Source organism: Dicentrarchus labrax, unplaced genomic scaffold, assembly GCF_905237075.1.
Source record: "Dicentrarchus labrax unplaced genomic scaffold, dlabrax2021, whole genome shotgun sequence".
NCBI classification, from domain to species: domain Eukaryota; kingdom Metazoa; phylum Chordata; class Actinopteri; family Moronidae; genus Dicentrarchus; species Dicentrarchus labrax.
Genome location: NW_026136702.1, coordinates 4,592,847 through 4,619,265, shown reverse-complemented (window position 1 = coordinate 4,619,265; position 26,419 = coordinate 4,592,847). Strand labels below are relative to the sequence as shown.

The 26,419-nt window shown below is 40.1% G+C and overlaps 1 protein-coding gene across 1 annotated transcript in view; it reads right to left on the bottom strand.

Annotated features, from left to right (window-relative positions):
- Positions 1 to 418: 418 nt before the first annotated feature.
- The window catches only part of plpp4 (phospholipid phosphatase 4), a 46,269-nt gene continuing 20,268 nt past the window's right edge, over positions 419 to 26,419 (bottom strand). Inside the window, exons 2-7 of the mRNA XM_051378141.1 lie at positions 23,121 to 23,229; positions 17,714 to 17,804; positions 14,310 to 14,373; positions 13,994 to 14,118; positions 5,208 to 5,378; positions 419 to 3,592 (exon numbers count right to left, since the gene is read on the bottom strand). Of these exons, the coding sequence (XP_051234101.1) occupies positions 3,384 to 3,592; positions 5,208 to 5,378; positions 13,994 to 14,118; positions 14,310 to 14,373; positions 17,714 to 17,804; positions 23,121 to 23,229 (769 nt within the window). The 3' untranslated portion in view covers positions 419 to 3,383. The remainder of the gene's footprint in view (positions 3,593 to 5,207; positions 5,379 to 13,993; positions 14,119 to 14,309; positions 14,374 to 17,713; positions 17,805 to 23,120; positions 23,230 to 26,419) is intronic.

Here is a 26,419-nt window from a genome sequence, read left to right as displayed (position 1 = left end):
AAAAGCAACAGGTAGGTAAGCATACACACGTTTATTGGAAACTCTCTAAACAAGAGTGCAACACAACTGATGCAGAAAAGCACAACACACGACAGAGTTACATTCACACACATACACTCAATTGCCTCAGTAGCACTGGGCAATCTGACAGCAGGCTCGTTGAAGCATAAATTTATTGAACTGAACTTGGGATATAGCTCATTCAAACGTCTGATGCTGCATAATGTAAGATTGTTCATTTGCATATGATAAAGAATAATGCAGTATACCTAAATTCTGAGTACAGGGAGGACATTTGTCATATAAACATCCTCAAACCTTCCATTGATGCACTGAATCCAAGTGAAGAGGCAAGTTCCCATCATAGCAACAAAAGTAGGCTCCAACGATCAAACTTTGACAAGATACATTAGGCTCCTTTGTTTTCTCCATGGACAAATGTCACACAGCTGCAGTCCTTTATTGTACATAAAGTATACAAACAGCAAAACACAGCTCAAATAGTTCTCAAGGCCAGACATGCTTATTCATAGAAAACTGTCTTTTCTCACAAATGGAACTGGCATGCCATGAACAAAGATTCTTAAGTCTTACACTCTTTTTTTCTTCAGACATCTATTCATTATAATTGATAATAATTTCATCATTCTTTAATATTTTTGTATACTTTTATCCCATCAGTCTTTGGGATGGTGAAATGATTAAATAAAAAAATCACAGAGTATCCTGCACTTGTTGCCCCTGTGCATCTGATTAAGACATACGCATTATTATATATTTTTTTCTTTCTCTGTAGAAAATTATTGAACTTTCATTTCAAAATGACACATCCACTGTTTGGAAAAAGTGACACCTACTGCTACAAAACCATCTATAGCACCAAATTAAAACAAATCATGGAATGATTTGAAGGGACATGGGAAACTTAAATCCTTGATAAAGCGAAAATACTCACACAGACATTACTTCTAAACAACATTTTTTTTTTCCAATATACACTGTACCATCTAACAGTAGGAAACTAAATGACAAAGTACAAACATCAGGCTGCCAAGTCAGGCAAATGCAGGTCTATAGAACATAATGAATCTGGGTCACAATCATCTCATCTCCAAAACCGCCTCAAGATGTCCAAATCTCACAGTCACAGATCTCCAGGCCTGTGCTAAAAGACTCCAGTGAGTTACCAGTTTCTTTTCAGTCAACTCTCAGAGTCTGGTCAAGTCCCGTCACAGAGTCTGATGTGCAGAGTCGAGCACCTTTTGCCCCTCTGGTGAAAGGTTCGTTCTTCTTAAAGTTCCATTTTGTATTGCATCAGTGTGGGATAAGCCTTGTCAAAAACCTGCACACACACACACACACACACACACACACACACACATACACACACAGTTTTAAGAAGCTGCCAATGGGTTGCATTAGTTATGGAAGCTTAATTGTGGCTCATTTCAGGAAATGATGTTTAAAATCATTTTTAACAGAGAAAAAGTTCCCTTGTCTATTCCTGTGTAAGAGGCCAAATTGTGTCCATAATTAAGCAAACAGCAGCTGAAGGTGCAGCTGTTTCAACCATCACTTTCTACACAGAAACGTGTAGTCTTTTGTAAGTGGAGACGGACAAATTCACAAATAGGCTTGACTAACATTCTGACAGGATAATACAATTACAAAATAACCTTGTACTTTTGGCTTGCTGCTCATTTTATATCACGCTGTTTTGATGCGCTGTCTCTTGTTTTTTCACCCCTTTCTGTGCAAACCATGCCTTTCTATGTAGCGGGGTTGGGTAAGAGGTAAACTGAGATTGCACCTTCCCATTAATGTCACAGCAATGGCAAAAAAGACACAGTAACCGAGGCAACAAAATTATACATAATTTCTAACAAAACTTGTAAGGGGCTACAAATTGCTTTGTTGATGTTAGGGACGCAGTAATCTGGCTATGTGTCATCTCTGTGTGTTAATAAAGCATAACAGGGTGCATACAACCCAAGCAGAAAAAAAGCTACAAACTTTGGTGTATTCTTTGTTTGAACGTGCAATCTCTAAATTAAGTCTGGAAATATTCATATTTAATGGAACATTAATGGATGAATAATACATCAAAATCGCTGTCCAGGGTTTAGGCCTGTCGTCTCCTGAATGCTAGATTGTCTATTTGTGGAACCGCAGTGGGCTGAAAGCCATTTTTCAGTGCTTGGGCAGTCCGTGGGGCACCTCATATAGTCCTAATGTGCTCATAAGCAGCAGTGGCTGATCTCCCTTAATGAGGATTAATGCAGGATCAGATTAGAGTTTGTGCCTGTCCAGACACACTTCCACCACGCCATTCCCACCTGCCCGTTATTGATTGCACTCATTGAGCTACAGTTTGGGTTCATGTCCCTGTGCAACCTTGTGAGAACGTGTTAAATGCAGGGCTTGTGAAAAATAAAGTTGGATGGTGACAGGGAGAGGAAGAGGAATGGGGAAAGGCTGATATGCAGGATTGCACTGGAAAATTAGACAAGCCCAAGAGAATGGGGTGAAATGGAATAATAAAAATCGGGTGAATGTAGAAGAGTTTGGGGAACACTGAATATTGTCATTTTATTGGCATGGATCAGTGCTTTTTCTCCAAGAGTGTATCCATTCTATATGTATCATTATGTTCCTATGGACAGCTAGAAATTATTAAAAGTGAGGAGGTATGAATTGAGAGCAGTGCCCATAGTCCTTGATTTTTTTAACCAACAAATTGGTGCCTTCTGAATCTGCAGTGTCTAAAAGTCTAACTGTAACAGACAGAAAGCTGTTGGACATCTGGCACTAACTGCTATCAAATCCCATAATTCATTGTGACAAATGACATATAACCTACAATATTCTAATAGTTTAACTGGTATGATTTAATGGTTTGATTGCTGTGACATTTCGTGGGATTTCTCGTGGGTCTCCCCCAGCTTACTGTCCCAATCATTAAATACACAGCAGCATAAAACAACCTGCCAACCACATTTCTCATTAAGCAAAGAATTCCAGCAAAAACTGGCAATATTTTCATCTTTCTTCACACCCATTAGTAAGACTTGTTTTTTTCAGGATTTGAACATGTTTTTCTCTCTTCCCTCTCAACGGTGATGTCCCATATTCGTAGGTTCTTCTCATACATCACATCTAAATATAGACTTTCACGGCTGCTGAGCAAGAACCAGATATAGAAAAAAAAAAAAACAAACACAAAAGAATGTAGGTGTCACCGAGACGAGGTCTACAAGTATGGAGATGGGCAAGGTGTATTTCTGTCCATAGGAATGTTTACAAGTGCCAGTCAGTCACTGAGAATGAGGTGGGCTTGGTGGCTTGGTAAGGGTGTTGGGGGGAGTCTCGGTGGTGGCCACTAGTCATACTGGCCCTTCAGTCAAGCCCTCCAGGGGAAGGGTGGTGGCATTGTCAGTGGGCTGCGGGTCGTCCTCTGGATGCGAGGGGGCGTAGGCGGCAGCAGCCAGACTGGCATAAGGCAGGTGGCATTCCATGTGCAGAAATGGTGGGTAGTGCTGGCGGTAGCAGATGTACGCAAATAGCAACCCGATCACTCCTCCAACAAAGGCGTCTGCAACGTCACAAAAACACATATATATTTTAAGGTATGCATCTTAGTTAATTTTAGCCTATGTGGAGGAAGAAAAATAACACCTGCTCTTACAATCAGCACAATTAATTAGCATCAGTGTATGTGCAATAGTGTTGCAGTGAGCATTCATCATGCCTGGCTAGTTTAGAGGGTGATGAAAGTAAACTGAAAGGCAAAGTGATGAATCTGTTCTACTGAGCACTGGGCTCACTTGCCTCTGGACAGGCTGTCTCTGTCACTTTGTCATCTATGCTGAGCAGTTTCGTATTATACCTGGTCCCCTGTAAGCTATAATACATCATACAATATCACACTGCCATAGTGATTATTAAGCCTATATTGCCAGGTATAGATCAAAATGACATGGCCAGCTGGTGGCTAGAGCAGTTGAAGTAGAGGTTTCCATAATATCAAAATTATATTTCTCCATAGGTCTCACCAAATTCTCTTTATTTTCTCCTTCTGGGCGAGATGAAATATAATACAACATCGATTTCGACCATTCAGAAACTACACAATGCATGAGCTTACTCTGTGAATGTTTCATCAACTCCTGTCAACTGAATTTAATAGACTGTGACTTGATGCAATATATTAGTTTGGTGGCCTCATTGAGACAGTGATTGGATGCCCAGCCTTTCCCCCTCGAGGACAGAGCGCACCTCCAAAGTGCAAAGGGATGGTGAGGAATATGAGTATCCATCAAACATGGCTCAGCAGCCAGGCTAATGGGGGCTCCCAGCTTGTGTTTACACTGAGTGCAGTTTGGGGCCCCTCAAGTTTAATGGGCTGCACCATTGCTGCTTACTCATAGTCTGCTGGGGAGAGGGATGAGAAAAAGGGCGTGTAGAGCTAAGAAATACTAAGAGGAATCAGAGAGTGGCCAGCTTGCCTGTAACTACTGTATGTTGTACTTTTGATGTAAATAAATCCTGGTTGTTAAAAGACTTGTCTGTTTTTAGTTACCCTACTCCCCAGGAACATATGGCTCTCTAAAACTAATTAACACCATATGACAGAGCTGTCAACATATTACCACATATTCGCTCCCACACCCCTCCCACATATGCATTCCCTCCCTTCTGTCCCTCCAAGTCTCCATCCAGTTCTTTTAGAACAGATATGAAAAAATGAAGCTTGTAATTATAATTTTCTACCCAGGCTGCTGAATTAAATGCTACCTCACTGTCATCGGAGGCATTATGCTATAGCTGACAGAAAACAGCCTTATAAGACACAATTTTCAGTCTGTTGGGCAAATAAGAAAGCTGCTCAGCCTGATTTTCTGTACATTCTTATGTTTTTTAGACTTGATTTGTCAGTGATGCTGATTAAGTTCAAAATGTGATTACAGCAGTACAGCTGTTTGAAATAACCATTACCCCGAGTTTGCCTCATAAATGATCTGTATAATAATTATAAACCTGCCTTGATGCAGGTGTGATTGAAACAGACTTCTGCACAGCAATCCTTCTCAGGCTGACACAGGCAAATTTGATGTAAGTTAGGATGTCACAGCATTTATTTGACAGCAATTTTGATTGATGCAGGAAATTCATTTTCACGTGTCCTGTGTCTGAGCTGTTAGTTGGACCTTGCCAGTGGTGTTTGTAGTCGCAGGTGCGGGACAATGCAATCATCATAGCGCTGTAGAGAGGCAGCACCATGGCACAGAGGCGCCAGCTACGCCCTCGACCCTGATCCGTAAAACACTGCAGCTTTCCTGCCAGGTAGAAGGAGGTGAAGCCAAGACCGGAGAATGCAACTAGCAGGCAGAGAAGTGATCAGACAAAGAGAAAAAAAAAGAAGAAGAAGAAGAATATTATATACAGCATTCAGATAATTAACTCTTATCATTTCTGTGGCTGTGGAATCTTCTGGTATATCAGCAAAGAAAAAGTGAATTACACTGAATGATGGACGAGTGTACAACAGGTGACATAGAAAAAAATACAATCAACAATGAAGTGGACAACTGCAGTGTGATAACCAAAATACTGACAGAAAACCGTGATGAAGAAACCAGATGGGAGATTTGCAGCTTGTCCACTGCTACCCACTCACAGGTAAGCTCAATGGGGGATATAACAGTCTGTTAGGCAAATACCTCCATGCTAAATCACTGTGCGTAAAAGGTGCCTGAGAGCTGGCGAAGGCAAACAGACCACCAGATCCACACAGCTGTACTAAGCACAACCCACACACTGAAGGAGAATTATTTAGTAATGTGTATACTGCTTTATGTGGCATCAGTGTGCATCCCTGAACCAATACACAGTACAAAATTAGGTTCTTAATGATGTTTCTATGCAAACACTGCCTAACTGAGATAAGAGAGAAGAGTATGTTAGTCCCAAAGCACACCACATGTCAAGATTAGTATAGAGCTGATACATGAATACATAGTTGATTCACAATATTAATATTATCCAGCAGCTCTCCTCTGCACAGGAGACCTGGGAGCCTGAGGTCACAGTGAAAGCTAAAGCCCTGTATGAGAAACAAATGTAATATAGCTGCTGGCCATGTTGTGCTGAAGGTGGTCTGTGTCTTAGACGATGGTGGTTAGTGAAAGAGAAACAGCGGAGGTCTAATTGTATGAATTAAAGGTTGTGTGATGGAGCCGTAAAAGGTGGTGCTGAGACAGGGTCATTAGTTTACTGCTGCAGCGGGCCAAACAGCACCCATCAGCACCCATCAGCTGCCCATTTGTCACTCAACCCACAAACTGGCCAAGAATACTAAGGACACCAGGACACGTGTGTAGCCTGTAGAGAGAGAGAGAGAGTGGAAGGATGATGGGAAGAAATGGCAGAAAAAGTCCAGCTATCTCAGTAGCTGTCCTGCTGTCAGGGAGAAGGAGCTGGCTCTATTAAGAACTCAGCGTTTTCCATTAGGCAATTTAGACCAAAATATTGGATGGCTGGTATAGGCTGATATTGGGTTTTTATTTTTTTTAAATGGTTATGGAATTAACTGGAAATGATGGATGTAATGTACTTTGCTTGATTGCATTCTACTTTAAAATTGACTCTGATATTGAACACATTAGCAGGACTGAATCTAATATGGGATTTTGGCTAAAGTCCAGAAAGGTATGTATGGTGTACTGTAGATTTTCTTGTTGTTTCTCCCCAGCCAACACATTCATGTAGCTCATGTGGGTAAAATGTGGGCAACATGGGCAACTCATGGGCATAGGCTTGAAAAAGTGGGGGCCCCAGAAATGCAGAAATTATGCTTCTGGGAGGATACATGTAAACATTTCTATTTGTATTGCAGGTATTTGGTCATAAACCAAGGTTTTGCAACATTTTAATTTTGATCTGATGACAATGAATTATGATTTATCCTCCAGGGACCTTGAATTTGTATATAGCATCCAATAATTTAATTTAACTTAAAACCAAAAATATCAGACCGTCCACAGAGCCAAAACGGTAAAGTGGATAAAAACAGTACACCAACATCTCTAAACGACATCTGTACAGTTAATATGGCCTAGAACAAGATACGTCTGTCATTAAACAAATGGAACCCATATGGAAAACTCATAATACTGACTGTATGGGCCCCTTTGGTGGCAATACAACCTCACCTACTGGAGACCTTATGGTGGTTTAGTTTGCAAGAATGATGGCCAGTGGATTCTTTTTAATAGCTTAAACTTTAAAGTGGACCAGTTGTTAATAGCCCTTTGGAAACGGATTCCACCAATGTCTGGAATAATCAAGTTAATAAATTCAGCTAGTTACATACATCCATATGGAGAGCAGAGGAAATATGAAATATGCTAAAGAATTAATTGACACCCTGTGGTATATCAAATCCTGCATATATTCATCATCACCACCCACAAACTGTGCCACGTGGGTTTAACATAAAACAACAACCTTTCTGGCTCAGTTCATCAGTCCAGCCCTTCTGTCCGGAGGTCATGAACAAGCCATTTGAGATCCTCAGCCTCAGCATCCCTCAATGCCCATCCATCTCACTTCTGGACGACCTCCCCACATTTCCAATCACACAGCAGCTCACACCATTCATTTTAATAGCTTAAACCAAAGCTAAGATGATTACATTAGTCATTTGGATAGACAGAACTAAATTATCCATGAACCAGTGACTCAGTGTGCTGACTGAACATTTTAACTTTTGAAAACTCACAGCAGTTTTACATAACACAATCCCCTCTCTCCAAAACACCTGGCCCCCGTCTTACGGTTTAGCTTGAGTTGATCCACCGATTAACTGAAATTTTATAACAAAGACATAAATACATATCAATCCATTGCTTATTATAGTTGGTTTTTTTTGTAGTTGTTTCTTCTCTTGTACAGTATTGTTAATCAAATTCATCTCCCAAATTCCATTCCTTGTGAGGAATCCAGCAGGGACTCTAGTTTATTGCTACGTGTTATCATTATTCATTCAGAGTAATGAGGGCTGGAAATTATCCAAGCATGCTTTGAGAGGAAAGCTGTGGACAGGTCACCCAACCCTCAGAGGGTGAACACATTTATTCACCCACAGTCACAGTTTCAAGGTAGACCATTTAAAATCTACAATACAATCCCCCTAACTTATTTGTCTTTAGACTGGAGGAAACCATAGAAACAGTAAAGACTAAAGCTTTAAAATAGTTGTATATGTCTCAGACTGTACTTGCTGCTTCCGTTAGAAACTAGTTTTTTGGGTTATTAGGCATTGTTGATTTCCTGTGTGTAATTTTTTCTGAGTGTGAGGCTTTTATGGCAATATAGGTGGCAATTAAGACAGAAAAGGAACTGTAAATGGAAACTGTATACAATATTCTGTAGGCTGTTTTAGAATTGTAACACAGATATGAAGAGATTTGCAAATAAAACGAAGCAACTGCAAGTGCATTTGAATTTGAAAGGAAAAATGGTTAATTGTAGCAGTAAATGAGCATGTTTTATTTCCATACTGCATAGAAAACAATATGTTTGCACACACAGTGAGTAAACATCTTGAGGATTATACTAGTAAAAATGTTGGTGATATGCATAATACATGAGTGGGGACAGCAAGTAGGTGTCACTCACACGCATGTAAAATTGGCATAATTAACTGAGCCAATATACGTGCAGCGGCAGGGTGATACAATGAATGCTAGGTGTGCTAATAACCACTGAAGGATGCTCCCCAAGAGGCAGCAGGAGTCCCTGAAAGGCCAGAGGACAGAGAGGAGGCCAACAAATGGAAAAACATCCTCGTAATGAATCCACTTCATGCATTTAAAAAGCCTTGAAGAGTAATTCCCTTGAGACAAAACAAAGAGGCCTAATGAGACTGACGAGTGCAGCATGATTGTTTTTTTCATCTTTAAACAAGCACAGTGTTTGTTCAGAGGTTGCAGGTAAAGAAGAACAATGTCTAAATGCTCTTTTTAGAAGCACGACCGAACTGAGATTTTCTGGTGACAAAAGTTTGGAAAAGATGGCTGGTAAAAAACGAAGATGGATGTCAATTTAAGCATGAAAAATTGAAATGGACATAATCTTATGTTATCTTATACTAATCTTATACCCAACTAACATTCCGGCACCCAAATCCAGTTTGCATATCTCAACAACTGTTGGTGGACTGCCATGACATTTAGTACAGACATGTGTGTTCCCCTCAGTATGAGTAACAATGACTTCACACTAGATAAAAATTGTGGCATCATTAGGTCAAAATCTTACTTTATCCAACACTTTGGTTTGTGTAGAAATCCTTGCAAAACAAAAACCATTCCCAACATCCAGAGCTACTTTGTGTTTCTACTAATTAGCAAATGTTAGCATGCTAAAACACTTAATTCAAAAGAGTTAACATGGTAAACATTATTCCTGTTTAACATCAGCGCGTTAGCATTGTCATTGTGAGTATTTCAGCATGCTGGCCTTAGCACCCTTGTGCCTAAGGACAGATTCACAGAGCCACTATTAACTACTATTTTCCAGTTGGTAGCTTCATAATTAGCATTGTACGGTACTCTGAGGGACAGTAGTTTCTGTCAACACCACTCTCAAGAATAGAGAAATGGTAGAAAGCATATTGGCATTCGAAGTGAGCTACACTCCATTCTGTAATTTTTCCACTGTGGCAGTATCTATCTGAGCACTGTATGATTTCATTTTGTATGAGAGTATGGTGGGGATGGTGGTTGGTTGGCAAGAACGGAGCAGACCTCATACAAAGACTTCTAAATGAGATAAGGTGTGAAGCAAGAAAGAATGGGTGGTACCACAGACTGTAAGGTAAAAAAGGAAGCCACAGTAAATTAGCATTGTGAAACCATTGAGGACACATTTTAAAGTAGATAAGTGTTATTTCAAACTTCATGGATTGGGTATAAATTTAAAGAGTGTACAAGAGTCACATTCTAGTCAAAGCCTCTGCAAAGATTTTGGTAATATCAGTCTCTTTACCTTTCTCCCCTTTATTTCTGTTATCCATTATTACACTAACTGACCACAAACAGAGGCATAGTAGAGCAAGGTACGTTGCTCAAAAATAGTAGCAGTTCTCTTTTCCATCTCCCAGCAATCTCCCTTCCCTCTCATTTCTGTTTTAACCTTTGGCCCCTGCAGGGACCAGTGACACCCCTCTGCCTCTTGTCAGAAGCAATGCATATTAACCAACCACTTAGGCACTGAATTTGCTCCATTCATTAATATACAAAAGCCCAACAGTAACTCATTATTAGCACTGTATAATTGCTGCTGCACTCCTACACAAGCTGTTCGTCAACCTCTTCGGACTCTCCAGGTGGACTGAAGTGTGCCTGAGTGAGTTATAGTAAATATATGAGAGCACTTACACACAAATAAAAATAAATTACAGTTATTCAACCACTTCTGAAAAACCTAATCTGAATATCCTGTTACTCAGTAATTACAGACCAATTTCTAAATGATCATTTCCATCCAAGGAAGAAAGTAATTTCAACTCAATTAATAACTTTTATGAACAATAATAACATTTTTAATACTTTCTAGTTGGACTTCAGAGCTCGGCAGCACAGAGAGAGCCCTTGCGAAGGTCTCAACTGACCTACTTTTAATTAATTGATAGTTACACTTTTACCTTTGTTAAATTTTCACCTTATTTTCACCATGAATTCTTGTCCTAGCTTCTCTGATTTTTTTTTTGTGTATCTGCTCTTTTTCTTGTTTGTACCTCGCCACCATTGTGAATGAGGGCAATTCTTCAATGTGTTTTAAACAAAATGATGATGATGAACAGCTTGTAGAGGGCACTGCTCAGTCCTGGTGCTCTTAGATTGAAACTGATGTGTTATTTCTGCACTTCTAGAAACCTGCGTTTGCTACATTCATACCTGCCCAGTGGAACCTTTTCCATGCTATGACAAATTTCACTCCAATTGTTGCTCAGTTTAGCTGTGGTATTCCTCAAGCGTCCATTCTTGGCCCACTGCTGTTCTCAATATACATGCTTTCTCTTAGCCACATCATCCAGACCCATGGTGTTTCCCATCACTATTATACATATGACACACAACTTTAAGTTCCTCTCCAGTCCAGTAACTCCAGAAGCTTAGATAATCTCCTTGCCTGACTTAGCAATAGAAAATGTTGAATGTCTCAAAACTGAATGATGATAAACCTGATTTGATAGTCTTTGGTCCAGCACATTCTATAACCTGCTTCACACAAAGGACCTGCTCTACACCTGCTACATTCATACCTGTCCAACAGAACCGTTTCCATTTTATAGCAAATCCCACTTTGCTGTTAGATCCCCCAGAGTGTGAAACACTCTACCTATTTAAATCTGGCAAGCTTCAACATTATCATCTTTTAAATTCCTTTCTTACTTCCTTTCTTTTATGGAAAAGCGGTTATGAAAATGTAATGTTGCTAGGTTTTATCAATACATTCTTGCCTTTTCACATATTTAACTTTATTTTTTTATTACTTCGTTGTTTTGTGTTTTAGGATCCTTTTGTCTTTATTTTCACACTTGTTTTTACCTCTTTTTTTGTCTGTATAGCACTTTGTAACCTTGTTAAGGAAAGTGCTATATAAATAAAGTTTATCGTTTATTATAGTTTAGAGCACATTTTGCAGAGGTATAATTCTCTCCCTAACTGAACTAATATGATGGACATTACAAGCTATGGTTAATTTAGTTGTGTGTAAGAAGCAATGTAGAGATCCAAAATTGTGATTAGATCCGTCTCACAGGATTCATTATCTTTTAAAAGTGCATATTAATTGATCATATCTAATGGCTTGATATGCACAAGGGTAGATGGTGAGATGAATATGAATAAGAAGAAGCTAATGCTTTAGGGTCTTCTTGCTTTACCGCTGTGTATATTGGTGCAGTGGGTTCAGGGGAGTTAGTATTTATCTGTTTGTTTTCCTCTTTCTGGGACCTGTCTCCTCCGATTTCTGTTACCCTGTTACTTTGCTTTGAGGTGAAGAAAGTAAATCAAATCACAGAGAACCCGAGCGGCTTTAAAAACTTTGAAATGCAATAATAGTTTGCGTGCTTTAAAAAATAGCTGTCATCAAACACTGAAGCCTAGTGTATATTTATATTTTTTGTCCAGGCTGATTCTGATGGATTAGTTTTATTTTTACCATGCAGATTATCTAGCATCCTTTTGGAAGAGGCCAGAGTCTCTGAATGCAAAACTCTTTATTTTACCTATAGTCCATGCATCAAGCTTAATACAAGCCAGAAATGATGTTGTGTTACATCCAGATGCCACTTTGTATACAGCTATATTCACTCTTGCCATTTGTCTGGCCCTAGTCCCTGTCCATTGCCATATTTGTCTGGGTAAAAGCTCTGTAACTTATGCGTGGTCCAACAGGCGTTGTCCTGTTGAAAAGGGACACAGACAGGAAATTGGATTTCTTCTGCTCTCTAGACGTGCTGGCATATGGGTGCTCCCTGTGTCCCAGTCGCACGGTTCTCTCAATCACTTTCTCGCTCACAGTGCAACAACATAAGGCTATTAGAGCTGTCGCGCAGATGAATGTAATCCATAGACAGTGCTGCAGTGAATTACAGAGCAATGTCCCTCTCTGCCACTTCTAATGGGACACAACCAGCACTTCAAAGCATTCCTTTTTTAAAGCAGGTATGTGAAAAGCTGTAAGTATGCAACTTCAATATTATGCCAAAACATCAATTTGAAATCACACTGGACCATGAAATTACAGCTGTCTTTAACATCAAAAAGAAATTTCACCATCTACGCCATCTTATCCATTATGGTATCTTGCTGTGTGATTGTGACACATAAAGAACAATTAATGCCATTGGATTTGATTTGAAGTCTTTTATAGAGTAGGTTAAGGCAGTCACACTCACAGCAGGATGGCAATTAAACACATTCACAAACCATTTCACAAGCATTTTGTTTCTTGCACACACATCTACCTCTCAAGAATACATCTTCCTGATTTACATGTAACATTTTCAGTTTGAAGAGAATATGAAATACAAAACTATATAGGAGTTCAAGATGTTCATAGCACCAAGGCTTTTCCTGTCTTTTACTACTCATAATGAAATGCTTGTTTTAGATGGAACATTTGCTTATTTATGTATTGTATAATGTGCAGCTAGAGTGGAAATGTAATAAGAATTTTAAACAAAAGCAAACAACATACAAGCTAGACACAGTTTGGGCTCACTGGAAGCTATATAGATATATATATATAGATGTAATTTTGCATCATAGATAGCAGAAGGTTCCGTGTACTTCCAATGTAAGCATTTTACTGTTGGTGGAAAAAAGAAACTTCAAAGCCATACAGTCACAAGTGTGTTTTATGTTCAATGGCAACAAAGTAATTAAGTGATATGATGTAGATGTATCTTCTTAAAAGCAGTCTTTACGTGCCTGATGCACCATATAATGCTGAGGTCAACATCTATGTGGCCCAGAGCAAACACTCCATGCATACCACTGAACATTCATCTGCTGGACAACAGAAAAAACATGTGAATTATTTAGCATGCTGCTGAAGTGAAAACAGCTTGAAAAGCAATATGGTAGAAATATTGTCTGGTGTCCCACACTGGTCTGCACAGCTGAACACAGCAGGAAGTCAGATAAAGCTGAAACAGCAGGTGTTCAACACTCATCAGTACACCAGGTGAGGATTGATTGACTCAATCAACCAAAACCATAAGCAAAATTGAGTGATAACTCTGTTACATGTTGTAGTGAACACATTGTACAGTACATACCCAGTCAGAAGCATCAAGATCAGTCAATATCTGCAGTTGTATACAGTTTTAATGAGTCAGTGTGTGAGTTCTGATATATTTTGGCATTGTGTTGCATGTTCTGGCAGTGATCTGCTTGGACTGATAACTGGCACTCACAGGAGGAATGACTGCTGGGGAAGCTCTTGCGTCCCTCTGAGACTAGATCTGGCTCCCCGGTGCACAGCATCTTCACATTTACTTGTCCATCTGGGAAACAGCGCTGGAAGTAGTCGGGCCTGGGTCTAAAAATCAAGCACAACCCAAAAGATGGTTTCTGTGTCTTCAGTAGATAGAATTCCATTTACTTGTCAAACAGTTCATTGACTATAAATCATGTAAGTCAAAACTGAAAAAAATGATCTTCAAAGCCTACAGCTTAACATTTAGCATCACTAACAGAGCCTGTATAATGCTTGTAATTTGTTTAGCGTACCTGCCAACAATCAGCTTGATGGTATTTGTGAAGACTCCATTCAGGGCGAGAGCCAGGGACACAGCTGGAGTAGGAAGATTGACAGACACAATCAAATAAGCATCTTACAGAGGTTTTACTGTATTAGGTGATACAGACAAGGTTGACACAGCATTTTCAATGTAAATAACATAGACAGAAAAAACAGCAATGCTGTAGTAAAATAATTAATTTTACTATCAGTGCAATGCAGGCTCTTGCAGGTGGCCCACTCTCCTGACATAATGTACAAATAAAACAGCCAATTAGGTTCATGGAAATTTCCCTTGCAGCTGGACAGATGGTTGTCAGGATTTATGTGTGAAGCCTCTCATAATTTCTAAGCACCAACAGTAGCAAGCTGGTTTTAAACACAGTGCAAGCTTCACAATCACAAACACACACACAGACACACACACAGAAATAGACAAACACATATATAACAGTAAGGCCTGGGAAGTCTTTTGTTCATCCTAATATAATGAAGCTCTGATTTTGTAGTCCCACTCCTGTGGTGCACACACTATTCCTTTCCAGTAATAGATCCAGTTTAATGTGACTGATGATTAAACAAGGCTGTGAGGCTACTTAGGTACAGTGACGCTATGAGCAAAATGCTAACATCAGCATGCTAATGTTCTCACAATGAAAACTGTTAACAAGCTTATGTTTAGCAGGTTTTGCCATGTTCACCATCAGAGCTCAGCGTGTTAGCATACTAACATTTGCTTATTTAAACACAAAGTAAAGCTGAGGGAGACATGCATGATTAGCAGATTTCATGGCAATCCATCCTATCGTTATTGAGACATTTCACTCAAAGCTGTGCCAGTGTATAGTTTAATGCTGCAAGTTTCTATCAAATCTTTGATTGGGAGAAAAAACAGGAGGCCTGCTGGTAGTTGACAGGTAGCATCATTGGACTGTAACTGTACATTCATTGGATTAGCTATGAAGCAAACCACTGGGGCTCATCATTAGCCAGAGTTCCTGAGCAGACAGGTTAATCCCAGTAGTCTGCAGGTCAATTGAATTCACCCCATGTTGCCAAAGCTCAAATGTATTATCTTCTTGAGCTGCTGAGAGGAGTACAGTGTAAATGTTATTTAACAGCTTGTTAATTTGGGCAAACTATGCAAATAGGTTGAAAGCCCAAAATGAGATCTGTTCCATTTGACCAGTCAAAAAATGGGACATTAAATTTCAATGTGTTCTCTTTGTCAGATCCCTCTTGGTCTGAGGAGGCCTAGCACTATACACATACAACTATGGCTCCAGCTGCATACTCCCATATATAGTCTAGCTTTGGAAAGTTTGCTGATGGTCAGTAAACTATTAATTCATTTTTGAGCTGGCTGAAACCCGCCAGCAGCCCTGACATAGTTTTGGCAGTCTATTTATTTGCACTTACGCCTGTTTGTGAAACTCCTGGCATCAAATGAGACAGTTTCTGCCCAGTTAACTGCAGTAGCATAGCTGATCCAAAAGATCATAATGAGAGACATCCTCTGACCTTGTAGCATATTTGGGCTGCTATATAGTAATGTGGCATATTCGTGCCTTGCGACTTTGTGCCTTCCGTTTAGCCTGGACTTGCCTCTGCTGCTTCTTTTAAAAAGTATGAGAGGAACTGATGTGATTGGCCTTTCTTGAGGCTCGCCAGAAGCACCTGCTGATACTGCATTCCTCCTCCTAACAGTGTATTCAACCTGCATAGGTCTGATTGTGCTTGGTCTGTGCTGCATTAGGACTGTGCTTATGCCTTTGGTCACCAGAAATTGGTCACATTCCCATGCACTTATGCCAGAGTTTGCATTAGTGACTGCACTAGGGTACTGTTTCAGGAACAATTAGACCCCTGTTGAGTAGACAGTGTTCCATCACTTTACACTATAAACTCCCTCTCATTCAGCAGCAGGGTGGCCCAATACTGTAGTGCTGAATATACTGGAATGCTCAAAGTTAAAGTCATTAGACCTAATTAGCAGGGACCACACAAACTGCCATTATTGAAAACCCTCCCTTTGTCTCACTAACTGGAAGATTACTCCCTCTACACAGACCAAACAATAATGGCTCAGCGTGCGACAAGATCTTACACTCAGATGATAAATAATATTCTTCATGCTTTGTAACCAAAATTAAAAAAGATCACTGCAAAATCATCTCTGTGTCTGAGTGTAGCCTTTTGAATAATATAATCACATTTTCAAAATGTCCACCTTCAATCTTGACTGATAAATAATCACACAATTAAGCTGCAGGGGTTTGGTAATGGTAAAGAGGTTATTAGACAACTTTACAAAGGGAACAATGTGTTATTTTTAAGACAAAGAATAGCAAAGAGTCGATGTGCTAGCTCAATGCACTGTATCAAACAATAAATGCACAGTATTAGAAAAACCCAGTCCCACTGGTATTCCAAGAGTAAAAATCTAACTCACACCCATAATTTATTCCAGCTCAATTATATCTGTTTGAAATTTTGATTCATGAATTCAGAAGTAGAAGACCCTCAGGGACAACTTTGAACTTAATAAATTATATTAGGAATATAGGGACAGCTGCTATTCTGTGATTTTTGCTTGCGATGAAAAATAAATAGGTCTGTAGGTAGATAAAAAGAAGCTACTTTTAGACTGCACACCCAACCGAAAAACGCTCTTTCTTTCTCATTATGTCTAGAGGTAGCACTGGTTCAAAGCAACGTTTAAAACTATGATCATGTAGAAACTTGTCAGAATAATGGGCTCCTTTTTATTCTTTGTTCTTCTGAATGATGTTGTTTTTCTGCACGTCTATAACCCTCGCAGAAGTGCTTCACTGCAGGCGATAATAGGCCAGTTAAGTTCTACACAGCAGTGTAATCTCTACACCGATGCACTGAGCCACCCTCTCTCCATCCGATTCATCTCTGTGTGTCTCTTTAATTGGATTTGTGTTAAACTTTCTTAATGCTCTCTGATGTGCCAAAGCCTCTGCAGGCCTCTCGACCAGGGGGGGCATAGCAAATGGGAAAAAATCCGTTTGAGAGTAATGCCCAGATACTGTTTGAGAATTGTACAAATACCATGGCAATTTAAATGGGCGTAAATACTTGTGGCTTCTGTGATTAAGATTCATTTGTGTGGTACCATGCTGACTGTAACACTTTGAAAGCTCACAGTTTTGAAAGATCTGCAACATTAAGCACAATAAAGTTCATCTAGGTGACCAATTAACCCAGGCTTCCAAGTAGAATGAGGGTTTATTAAAAAACTCCAACAGATGCAGTATATATATGCCCCAACTACAACAAATATTCAGTCATCTGAAGACGTCTCACAGGGTAGATTGTGACTAACAGCAAGAAATTCCTGACATTTCAAGTAATTGGCTCCACGTACCTAAACATGCCTCTTTGATCTCTGTCTTGTCCGTCCTCTGAATTATCTTCACCACAAATATCACCGCCAACGGGGTAAGGAATGAAATTGCCTGTGAGGAAAATAAGAGAGAAAAATGTGCAGTTATTGTGACATTAGAGATGCGCCGCAGCATTCCACAGGGTCTGTTTTGCAGGTTAATCGTAATATGACTTTCCTCAGGGAATGACAAGAACCCTATCCATTATTCAGAGTTAATTTTAACAAGACAAACTGTGGAGCCAAACAAGCTTCTTTAGTGTTCACTGAGGCTTCTTGTCTGCACAGAGAAGAATTTTGCCCCTGACTTGATAAGAGATTTGGGCCTCCTCAGCACCTAGGTAATTATTCATGCCTCAGACTGTATTAATTATTCTCTGGCCAAATTCAATATATTTTCTTTGTAACAGAGGTAGTAAAAACAAAGGCACAGTTTCAGTTCCATTTTTATAACACATATTGAATCCCTCTTGAGTGCCGTTCGTCAGTCCAACTGTGTTCACATCTGTGTAACTCTGCCAATTATGAACTCATTTTGTACTTCACTATCCCCTTTGAAGTAGCTGAATTCAAACTTGTAATTGCACTTGGAGTTATGCTTGTAAGTGCTCTAACAGTTACTGCCTGAATTCAAAATTAAATTGGCTACAATTTCTTTATGTGATCACGAGATGGGTATAGGCAGAGTCAAATTGTCACTTTAAGACTTAGATACACTTTACTGCTCATACTGTAGCTATGAACTGCACTCTCTTGTCACCCCATGAATATTTCCCTAGATCCGCACATGCAGATGGAAACATTTAACAGTGCCTTGCTCCGTTGAGGGATCTACTGTATGCTGCATACTGAATAGAACCAGGAGCTTGAATAAGTCACGCTGGCTAAATAGGTGGACAGTGTTTGCAAGAAGCAACCACCAAAAAAGGCCAATAAAAATACTGTTTCCTGCATGGCAAAAATGGATTAAATCAACAAAGCTGTGGCAGCTCAGCAGCTGGTGGCATCCATCATGATTGCCAAAAATGCACCCTGTGTATCAGCACCCTTTCTGTCACAGCAGCTCCCATCACTTCATCACTGAGGTTGTGAGGGAATCCAGTGGCAAAAAAAACATCTATTTCTCTGTTGAAGACTTTCATCTCCTCAGAATGTATGCACGGTGAGACAAATATGCTGAATGGCACCGGTACCAAAGGTGTCCCGTGCGGTGGTTGATTTGGCAGTTTTTGACATTCTCTTTTACAATTTCTGACACTATTTCACTTATAGTAGCTCTTCACATCCTAAAATTATACATTGGCATTCGTGGGAGTCTAATACATTTGTCAAAGATGTGAAGAGTCATATGTAGATGAGGAAAGCAGGATTTAGGAGGATTTGAGTTCCCATGGAAACACATTAAAGTGTTCCAAAACTTCTTAATGGTTTGGCAATCTAAATGATCTTGTCTCATAATATTTTGTGGCAATTTAAAGACACTTCTAAAAGAGCATCCAAGCCTTTCCGTTAATAAAGAGAGCATTTTGCAATATGGCCTTAATTAAGGTTCGTTATACTCTATTACACATTTCTGGATGCTCTTGCATGTTCACTTGACACACCCCTATGAAGACTACATACTGTATGTATGAGTTTAACTTAAGTAAGTAAAGTAAGTAAAGTCAAAGGTCATATGTCTCTTGCAATGTGAATAACTGTAACAACATCTCTTTCACGTGGGTGAAAAAACCAAACAGACATCTCCACTTGTGTAAATCTCATTAAACAATTGATCTGTGGCTTTCACCAAGTGCCTGCCTAGAGGGTTGACTATACTCACATTTGTAGCTCTCAGGAAGATTCCCATTGTCAATAATGTATAGTTCAGCATAAATAATTCTCAGTTTTCAGTTACCTTGATACTTAGTTGCATTCTGTATATCTCTTTTGGAAATATTACTTGTTTTATCTGCTAATTACATGAAAATGGGAAGAGCAAAGATTTCCTTGAAACCTAGATTTGATCTTAAGGCACAGATTTGAGGGCTGTAATCTACAGTATTAGCCTGGTTACACATTCTGCCGACAGAAATGTGACTATACTGATCAGGAGGTTTGTACTCCAATATCACCGGGCCCAACAATAAATAACATTTTTAGTACAGAGAACATCCCTGCCCCTCCCATAATGACAGAATCCAAGAGTGAGTGACTCTTGAGCCAGGCAACCTAATACAGTATATATCTTAACGAAGGTCGTTGAGTCATAATGTAGCTTCATGTAAATCCCCTCTACAGACTATTTTTAATGGCCAGATAAATTCTCCACACCCTCAGGGCAACTGTCAGCTCAATGACATTGAAGAAGCCTGACTGTTTGGTGTCTGTACGGGGAGAATTTTCCCTGAGAGGCATGTCGGTGAGGGGGGGGCCTTCTCTTCCACTCATTATTTAGTGGCCTGCCATAAGAAAAAGATCCATGGACATTGAAGTAAATATAAACTGTCAACATTTTTTATAAAGGAAAAAGCAAATAGAGTGCAGATATGCTGTAGATAATCTCAAGGGTTTATCTATTGCTTTTTGCTGGACGATCAGCACCACAGACGAACGGTGACGAAGTTTAATTGTAGGCGTTTGTGTTTTGTTTGTGTGTTTTCTGCCTGCATTGGTGGAGGTTTTCTATGACTAATGCGATTTAAGTGCTTATAATAAATACCCTATAAATGATTTGTTGATGAGTAATTTAAAGCTCAGTTTTTCTTTTATGAGCAAAACCACTTCTGCTAATGTGTTAACCCCTTGTATGTTAATCATTGGTGAAATTGGTCTGACACAAAGTCTTTAAGTGGACTCAAGCTAATCCTTACCATACAGTATCTACTGTCTAATTCAATCTTGTATTACATATACTACATTTTACAGAATGGCAAGGTTTATTATTGACATTTTTTCTAGCCTAAAACTGTCAGTTAGCGCTCTCCAACTACTCCGCAGCTGTTTCTGCACATAATGAGATGACTGATGTGTGTGGAGGTGCATAGGACACAGCGGAGCACAAGCCAGTCAAATGCTGTCAGTTCACAGAGAGGTGAACAAAGCCAGCAATGGGCAAGCAGGCTATTTTGAAGCAACATCTGCAACAATATCTGCCATTGCTGTCAAAAAACAATTCAAACCCTGCCACAGAGACCTAAATGTGGTTGAAAACGAGAGTATAAGAGAATAGGGCATATAATGAAAGGACCTACTTCTGCCCTAGAGCACCAGTAAGGAAAACACATTTAGAAGGTATTCATATTATAGCAGCTGTAAAAAGCTACTCTGCTCTGTATGAGGCACATACAGACGAGAGTACCTGCTGTTCAGGCTTTCTGTTTAAAGTTACAGAACTGTTACAACTGTTCTATATATTTCCTTCGGCCGGGTGCTGTGACCTCCTGGAGGTTCTGCTGGTTGCATGGCAACCTCACAGGGACAACAAGACAGCAGAAAGTCACAACGCCTGGCTGCTTAGACATAATTACAGCCCATAACTACTCGTACAAACACAACCTCCTGTTTTTGTATGGATGGTTTGTGTATGGATTCAATAAAAGGAGATATAATGTGTTAATAAGTGAGATGTAGATGTGATGATAAGTGCGTGTTTAACTGTGGACAGAGACTACTCTCTATAAATAGATATCTGCATATAAATGTTAAATCCGTAAGGCACCAAGATTCTGGCCTCTGAAGCTTTCTGGTTTCCGTTTGTAGTGAAAGTAGTATTGACCAATCACATTTGACTGGGCTTTGGTTGCCTGCAGGTAAACAGTCCATGCGGAGAGCCAAAGAGCCGGAACGCAGTGGCCGAAATGCAATCTTGGAACCCATCGGCTATCGTCTGCAATAATTTTGTTTTTTATTAGCTTTTTTAAAATGTCTCTGCATTCATATGCCTCCGAGCTTATCAGTTCCTATTGTTGATGTTGTCATGTTTTTGTAACAAAACAAGGACATCAAACTCAAGCGTCTGTGCTGAAGAAAGAAGAAGAAGAGGAAGGTGAAGAGGAAGAAATGGTCCAATGTATGCAACAGTTGTATTGTCTGTAAAACTATAATTTCAAGTAAACAGCACCAAAATGCTGAAACATCTTTCTGCGCAACATAGGGTTAAATTCCAGGAATGCCATGTATTTGATGCTCTACGCAAGAATGCCACATCTGTTACCAAGGGTAAATATCATATAATATAATAACATCAGCAGGCAGGGTTAGATTTTTTCTTTGACTAAGAAAATCTGACTGAAACTGTTAAACACACCTGTGTCACATGCATGCATTTTTTCTAATCTGTTTTTACACTGTTCTGATCTATTCTGTTTGTTCAGACTCAGAGATAATGAAAACTGTTGCACTGATGCCAAAAACATGTGTAGCCCTACTTTTTCCCCCAAAGTAATCAGTAGGAATGGATTGGAATCGATAAAGAATCAGACTGATAAGCAAAATCAATAATGAAATTGGTATCAATCCAATCTCACCCATTCCCATCCTTAAGATGGGAGATTGAACAGAGACAGACTAGCTGTCTTCCTGTCTTAATCGCCTCCTGGCTCTAACATCGTACTTATTGCACAGACATGAGGTAGTGGTATGAATCTTTTCATCAAATTCGTGCTAAGAAAGAAAATCAGCATATTTGCCCAAATGTTTCTTTATAAACTCATAAATCATATTATTAAAATTGTCTCCCAAACATGTAAATGGCAGATGGAATTAGTGGTAGTATTCTCAGGTTTAACAACAGATTGTTTGTTTTGGCATCCTTGGTGTTGTCATATTTTACCATAATCACTCTTTGAAATAGGACTATCTAGTCTCCGTTTTCTGAGTCTGGAAGCAGTGTGTGACAACTGCATTAGAATGAGCTCTGTAATGACCAGTATGGTGTACTGGAGCTAGTGATTGTCGCTGAGAACTCCACTGAGAACAATATGAGGCTTCAATATGTGCTGGATAGAAGTGTTTGCCAAGAGATTCTTTAGGTTATTTGCTCAGTGTTCAGTGCTCATGAGCCAGAGGAAAAAATATTTTCAGTCTGTGCTGTGTTGGTTGGAAATTCATCTTATCCCTGCACCGCCCACTTCTATTCAAGAGGAGATTATATTTACATTGGAAGCGCTAATCACCGCAGTTCCGTTAATGTCCTTCTCATATCTATCAACACTATTCAGGCCTCACCTCAACAGTGGAGAGAAGAGGCTTTGCAATATTGATCGTCATAAATGAAGGATTTCTGCACCACAAAGATTACTAAGAATTAAACATGGGATGGGGTTCAATGATTGCAATAATGACCAAGTATTTAGTGGCAATCAAGTCTGTAATAAAAGGAATATATAATTAGACAGCAGGTACTTACGAACATGACCCTCTTGGGAATGTGGTCTGACTCAACTAGAGGATTCTTGTAGAGCCAAAGCTCCTCTGGTTGAATCACCCTCTCAAAGGGCTCCAGGAACTCTGTAAATCTGTGGTAAAGAACAAATGTACACTGATCAGTTAGTCATTTTTAGACATTTAGCAGATGCTTTTACACAGGGCAGCATACAATGTACCATGTGATTATTGTTATGATATCATGTGATTTTTTGTGCAGTCTGCCATGTAGTGGCTTTGAAGGGCACAGGGAGAAGAGGACCTGTTTGTTCTTCCACAAGGATAAACTGAGGCCATGTAAGCAGGGCGACTTAACCCAAGATCACCTACACTGAAGAGCACTGCTGTTTCACACTCTCACAGAGCGTGAGACAAATTAGCATGCTCCTGCTTCCTCCAGCCCTCCCTGGCCACCCAGTGATCTGTCAGACACGACCTTGTTCTCTGTCGTCTCAACGTCTTTTTGTCACTGCACTCTAAAACAATTCAATAGGCTGCTCTTTCGGGTTTTGAGAATGTACCACCTAGGGCTATAGAGAGCTCCAAATATTTAAAACACTAAACACAGCAGAAATAGTGTTGCTGAGACATTGTCTTCTAGCAATAAAACACTATTAAAGAAATTCTGTCACTGGGATCCTTTGGAATTAAAATAAGGGAGTGAGGAAGGCATTACTAGTCTTCCAATCGACTATCCAATCAGAAGTACAGCTGCACAGTCAGGGGTGCAGCTAGAAATTCTGGGACCCCTGAAAACAACTTACTTATGACCCCAAAATAGTACATTTCTGCAAACATGTTCCAGGGCCTGTGTGCTCTGAAGCTCTGGGTCAAATGAATCATCCTTTCATTTTGAAAAATATTGTAACAATTTCCACTTCTATATGATTAAAAAGTGTTCCTTCACAGTTAAAAATCCACTCAGAACATATTTGGAACAGGATAGGTGGTGTTGATGAAGTGGTACTTCTGCTTAACTGAAGGGGTTGTTGGTGTATATCAGGGAACCACTAATGTTAATGAGTATATTCTATAAATGGAGGATTATTATGCTACCTGGCTTGCTAGCAGTTTAACAGCTCAACAGTTAAATCTATTCCATTCATACATACATAGAGGGAGGGACGGCTGGTATATATGGGCTAATAGGGCTAAGCCCCCCCCCTATCTTTTACAGTAAAGATGAAAAACTATTATTAAAAACCTTAGAACATATTGTTTTGAATTTTGGTAGAACCTAGAGCAGCAACAGCAGCAAAAAGTGAAAAACCCAGGATATACGATATATCTTGGGTTTTTTCCTGTGAATGGGCTAAATGTATTCAGCCCAAGCACAGTAGAGTAAGCTTCCATTGATTGTGATTGACAGGTGTCGTGACACGCCCCCTTCCTATGCTGCCCATTTGGGCTAATTTCATTCAGCCCAAAGGCTGACCTTCGACCAATCACAGTGCAGTAGCTACAGTACAGGGACCTTCGACCAATCACGGCGCAGTAGCTACAGTACAGTGACCTTCGACCAATCACGGCGCAGTAGCTACAGTACAGTGACCTTCGACCAATCACGGCGCAGTAGCTACAGTACAGTGACCTTCGACCAATCACGGCGCAGTAGCTACAGTACAGTGACCTTCGACCAATCACGGCGCAGTAGCTACAGTACAGTGACCTTCGACCAATCACGGCGCAGTAGCTACAGTACAGTGACCTTCGACCAATCACAGCGCAGTAGCTACAGTACAGTGACCTTCGACCAATCACAGCGCAGTAGCTACAGTACAGTGACCTTCGACCAATCACGGCGCAGTAGCTACAGTACAGTGACCTTCGACCAATCACGGCGCAGTAGCTACAGTACAGTGACCTTCGACCAATCACGGCGCAGTAGCTACAGTACAGTGAGGCTAGTTCGTAGTATGGCGGGCGTTAGCATGAACATGAACGAGGTGGATTATTTACTTTCTAATCAATTTTCTTTAAAGCCTTTGGAGGAAAAAATGGAAATACAGAGATTGGGAACACATCATCCAAACGATGTTCAAATAACACAAAAGGACAAATGACAAAATCGGAATTTTGTGTTCCGTGGTTTCAGCTAACGGACTGGCTAACAGCAAGTGTAGCTAGAAATTCACTTTTCTGTTCTGGAGACTCGGTTTGGACCCAACAAGGAATTGTGGATTTAAACCATTTATCCGACAAAATTAGGAAACATGAATGCAGCACGAGCCACATTGGAAATAGCGTAAAGCTGTCATTGCTGGGTAAAGTGAACATCGCCTGTCAGCTTAATGAGGGTCACTGCATCCTGTACAGAGACACAACGAGCTGGTAAAGAAACACAGACATTCACTATCACGGACTGTGGACTGTATTATATTTTGTGGGGGACACAAGCTTGCCCTGCGGGGGTCCGACGAATCTCCCACTTCACTCCAGCGGGGACCAGTTCTCTCTTTTAGACAGTCAATTAGCTGATCACCTATCAAACACACAGGTTGCAAAGTACACGTCTAAGACAGATTCTCTCAAAACGAGACAGGGCCTGGAGAATGTTTCGTGCTCCGTATCTGAACTGCTGACCACAGATGACAATCAGCCACATCCAGATGCGGACACAGCTGCAGCCGCTGTAACGCCGGGCAGGATGCGGCGCTCTGATAATGTGCCAGTAGTCGCACAGTGTGCTTTGACTTAATGGTCGAAAAGTCAAAGGCTTGCTTTGAGAAAGCCAGGCGCTTGTTGTCTTTGCATGTGCACATTAGCCAATGATCTGCAGAGAGACACTGAAAGGTGAGCTGATGGTGAGGTACAGCAGGGTGGAGTTTGACATGGTGATTAACCTGTTTGCGTCGATGTGAGCTGTGTTTTAAATAAGGTATGCCCAAGCTCTGAAACAACTCTCTTCTACAAATAATTAGTTTTGCTTTGGTTTTATAGATTTATTTCTGGTACATGGTGTTGCTGGTACTTTTTCTATAATGTAGTCGTAGTGCAATTGGCATGTGCTGATGTGTACAGAGGAGAGAGAGAGAGATTTTTTTTTGGCATCGGGTCTTTCTTTTGGGTTTGTCTCCCCAGTGTTGCCGTAGAGCCCTTGCTATAACAAAGTATACAATGTTATTGCTGTAACTTGATGTGATGCTGCTGTTGCTGCTGTGTGAACGTATTGATGAGGGTAATGCATTTGTTAGCCCACCCACCCAAAATCTCCACCAGCTGTCACTGCATAGAGGTACTGCTTAAACCAAACTTATATAAATATATTCTAAATCATTAAAC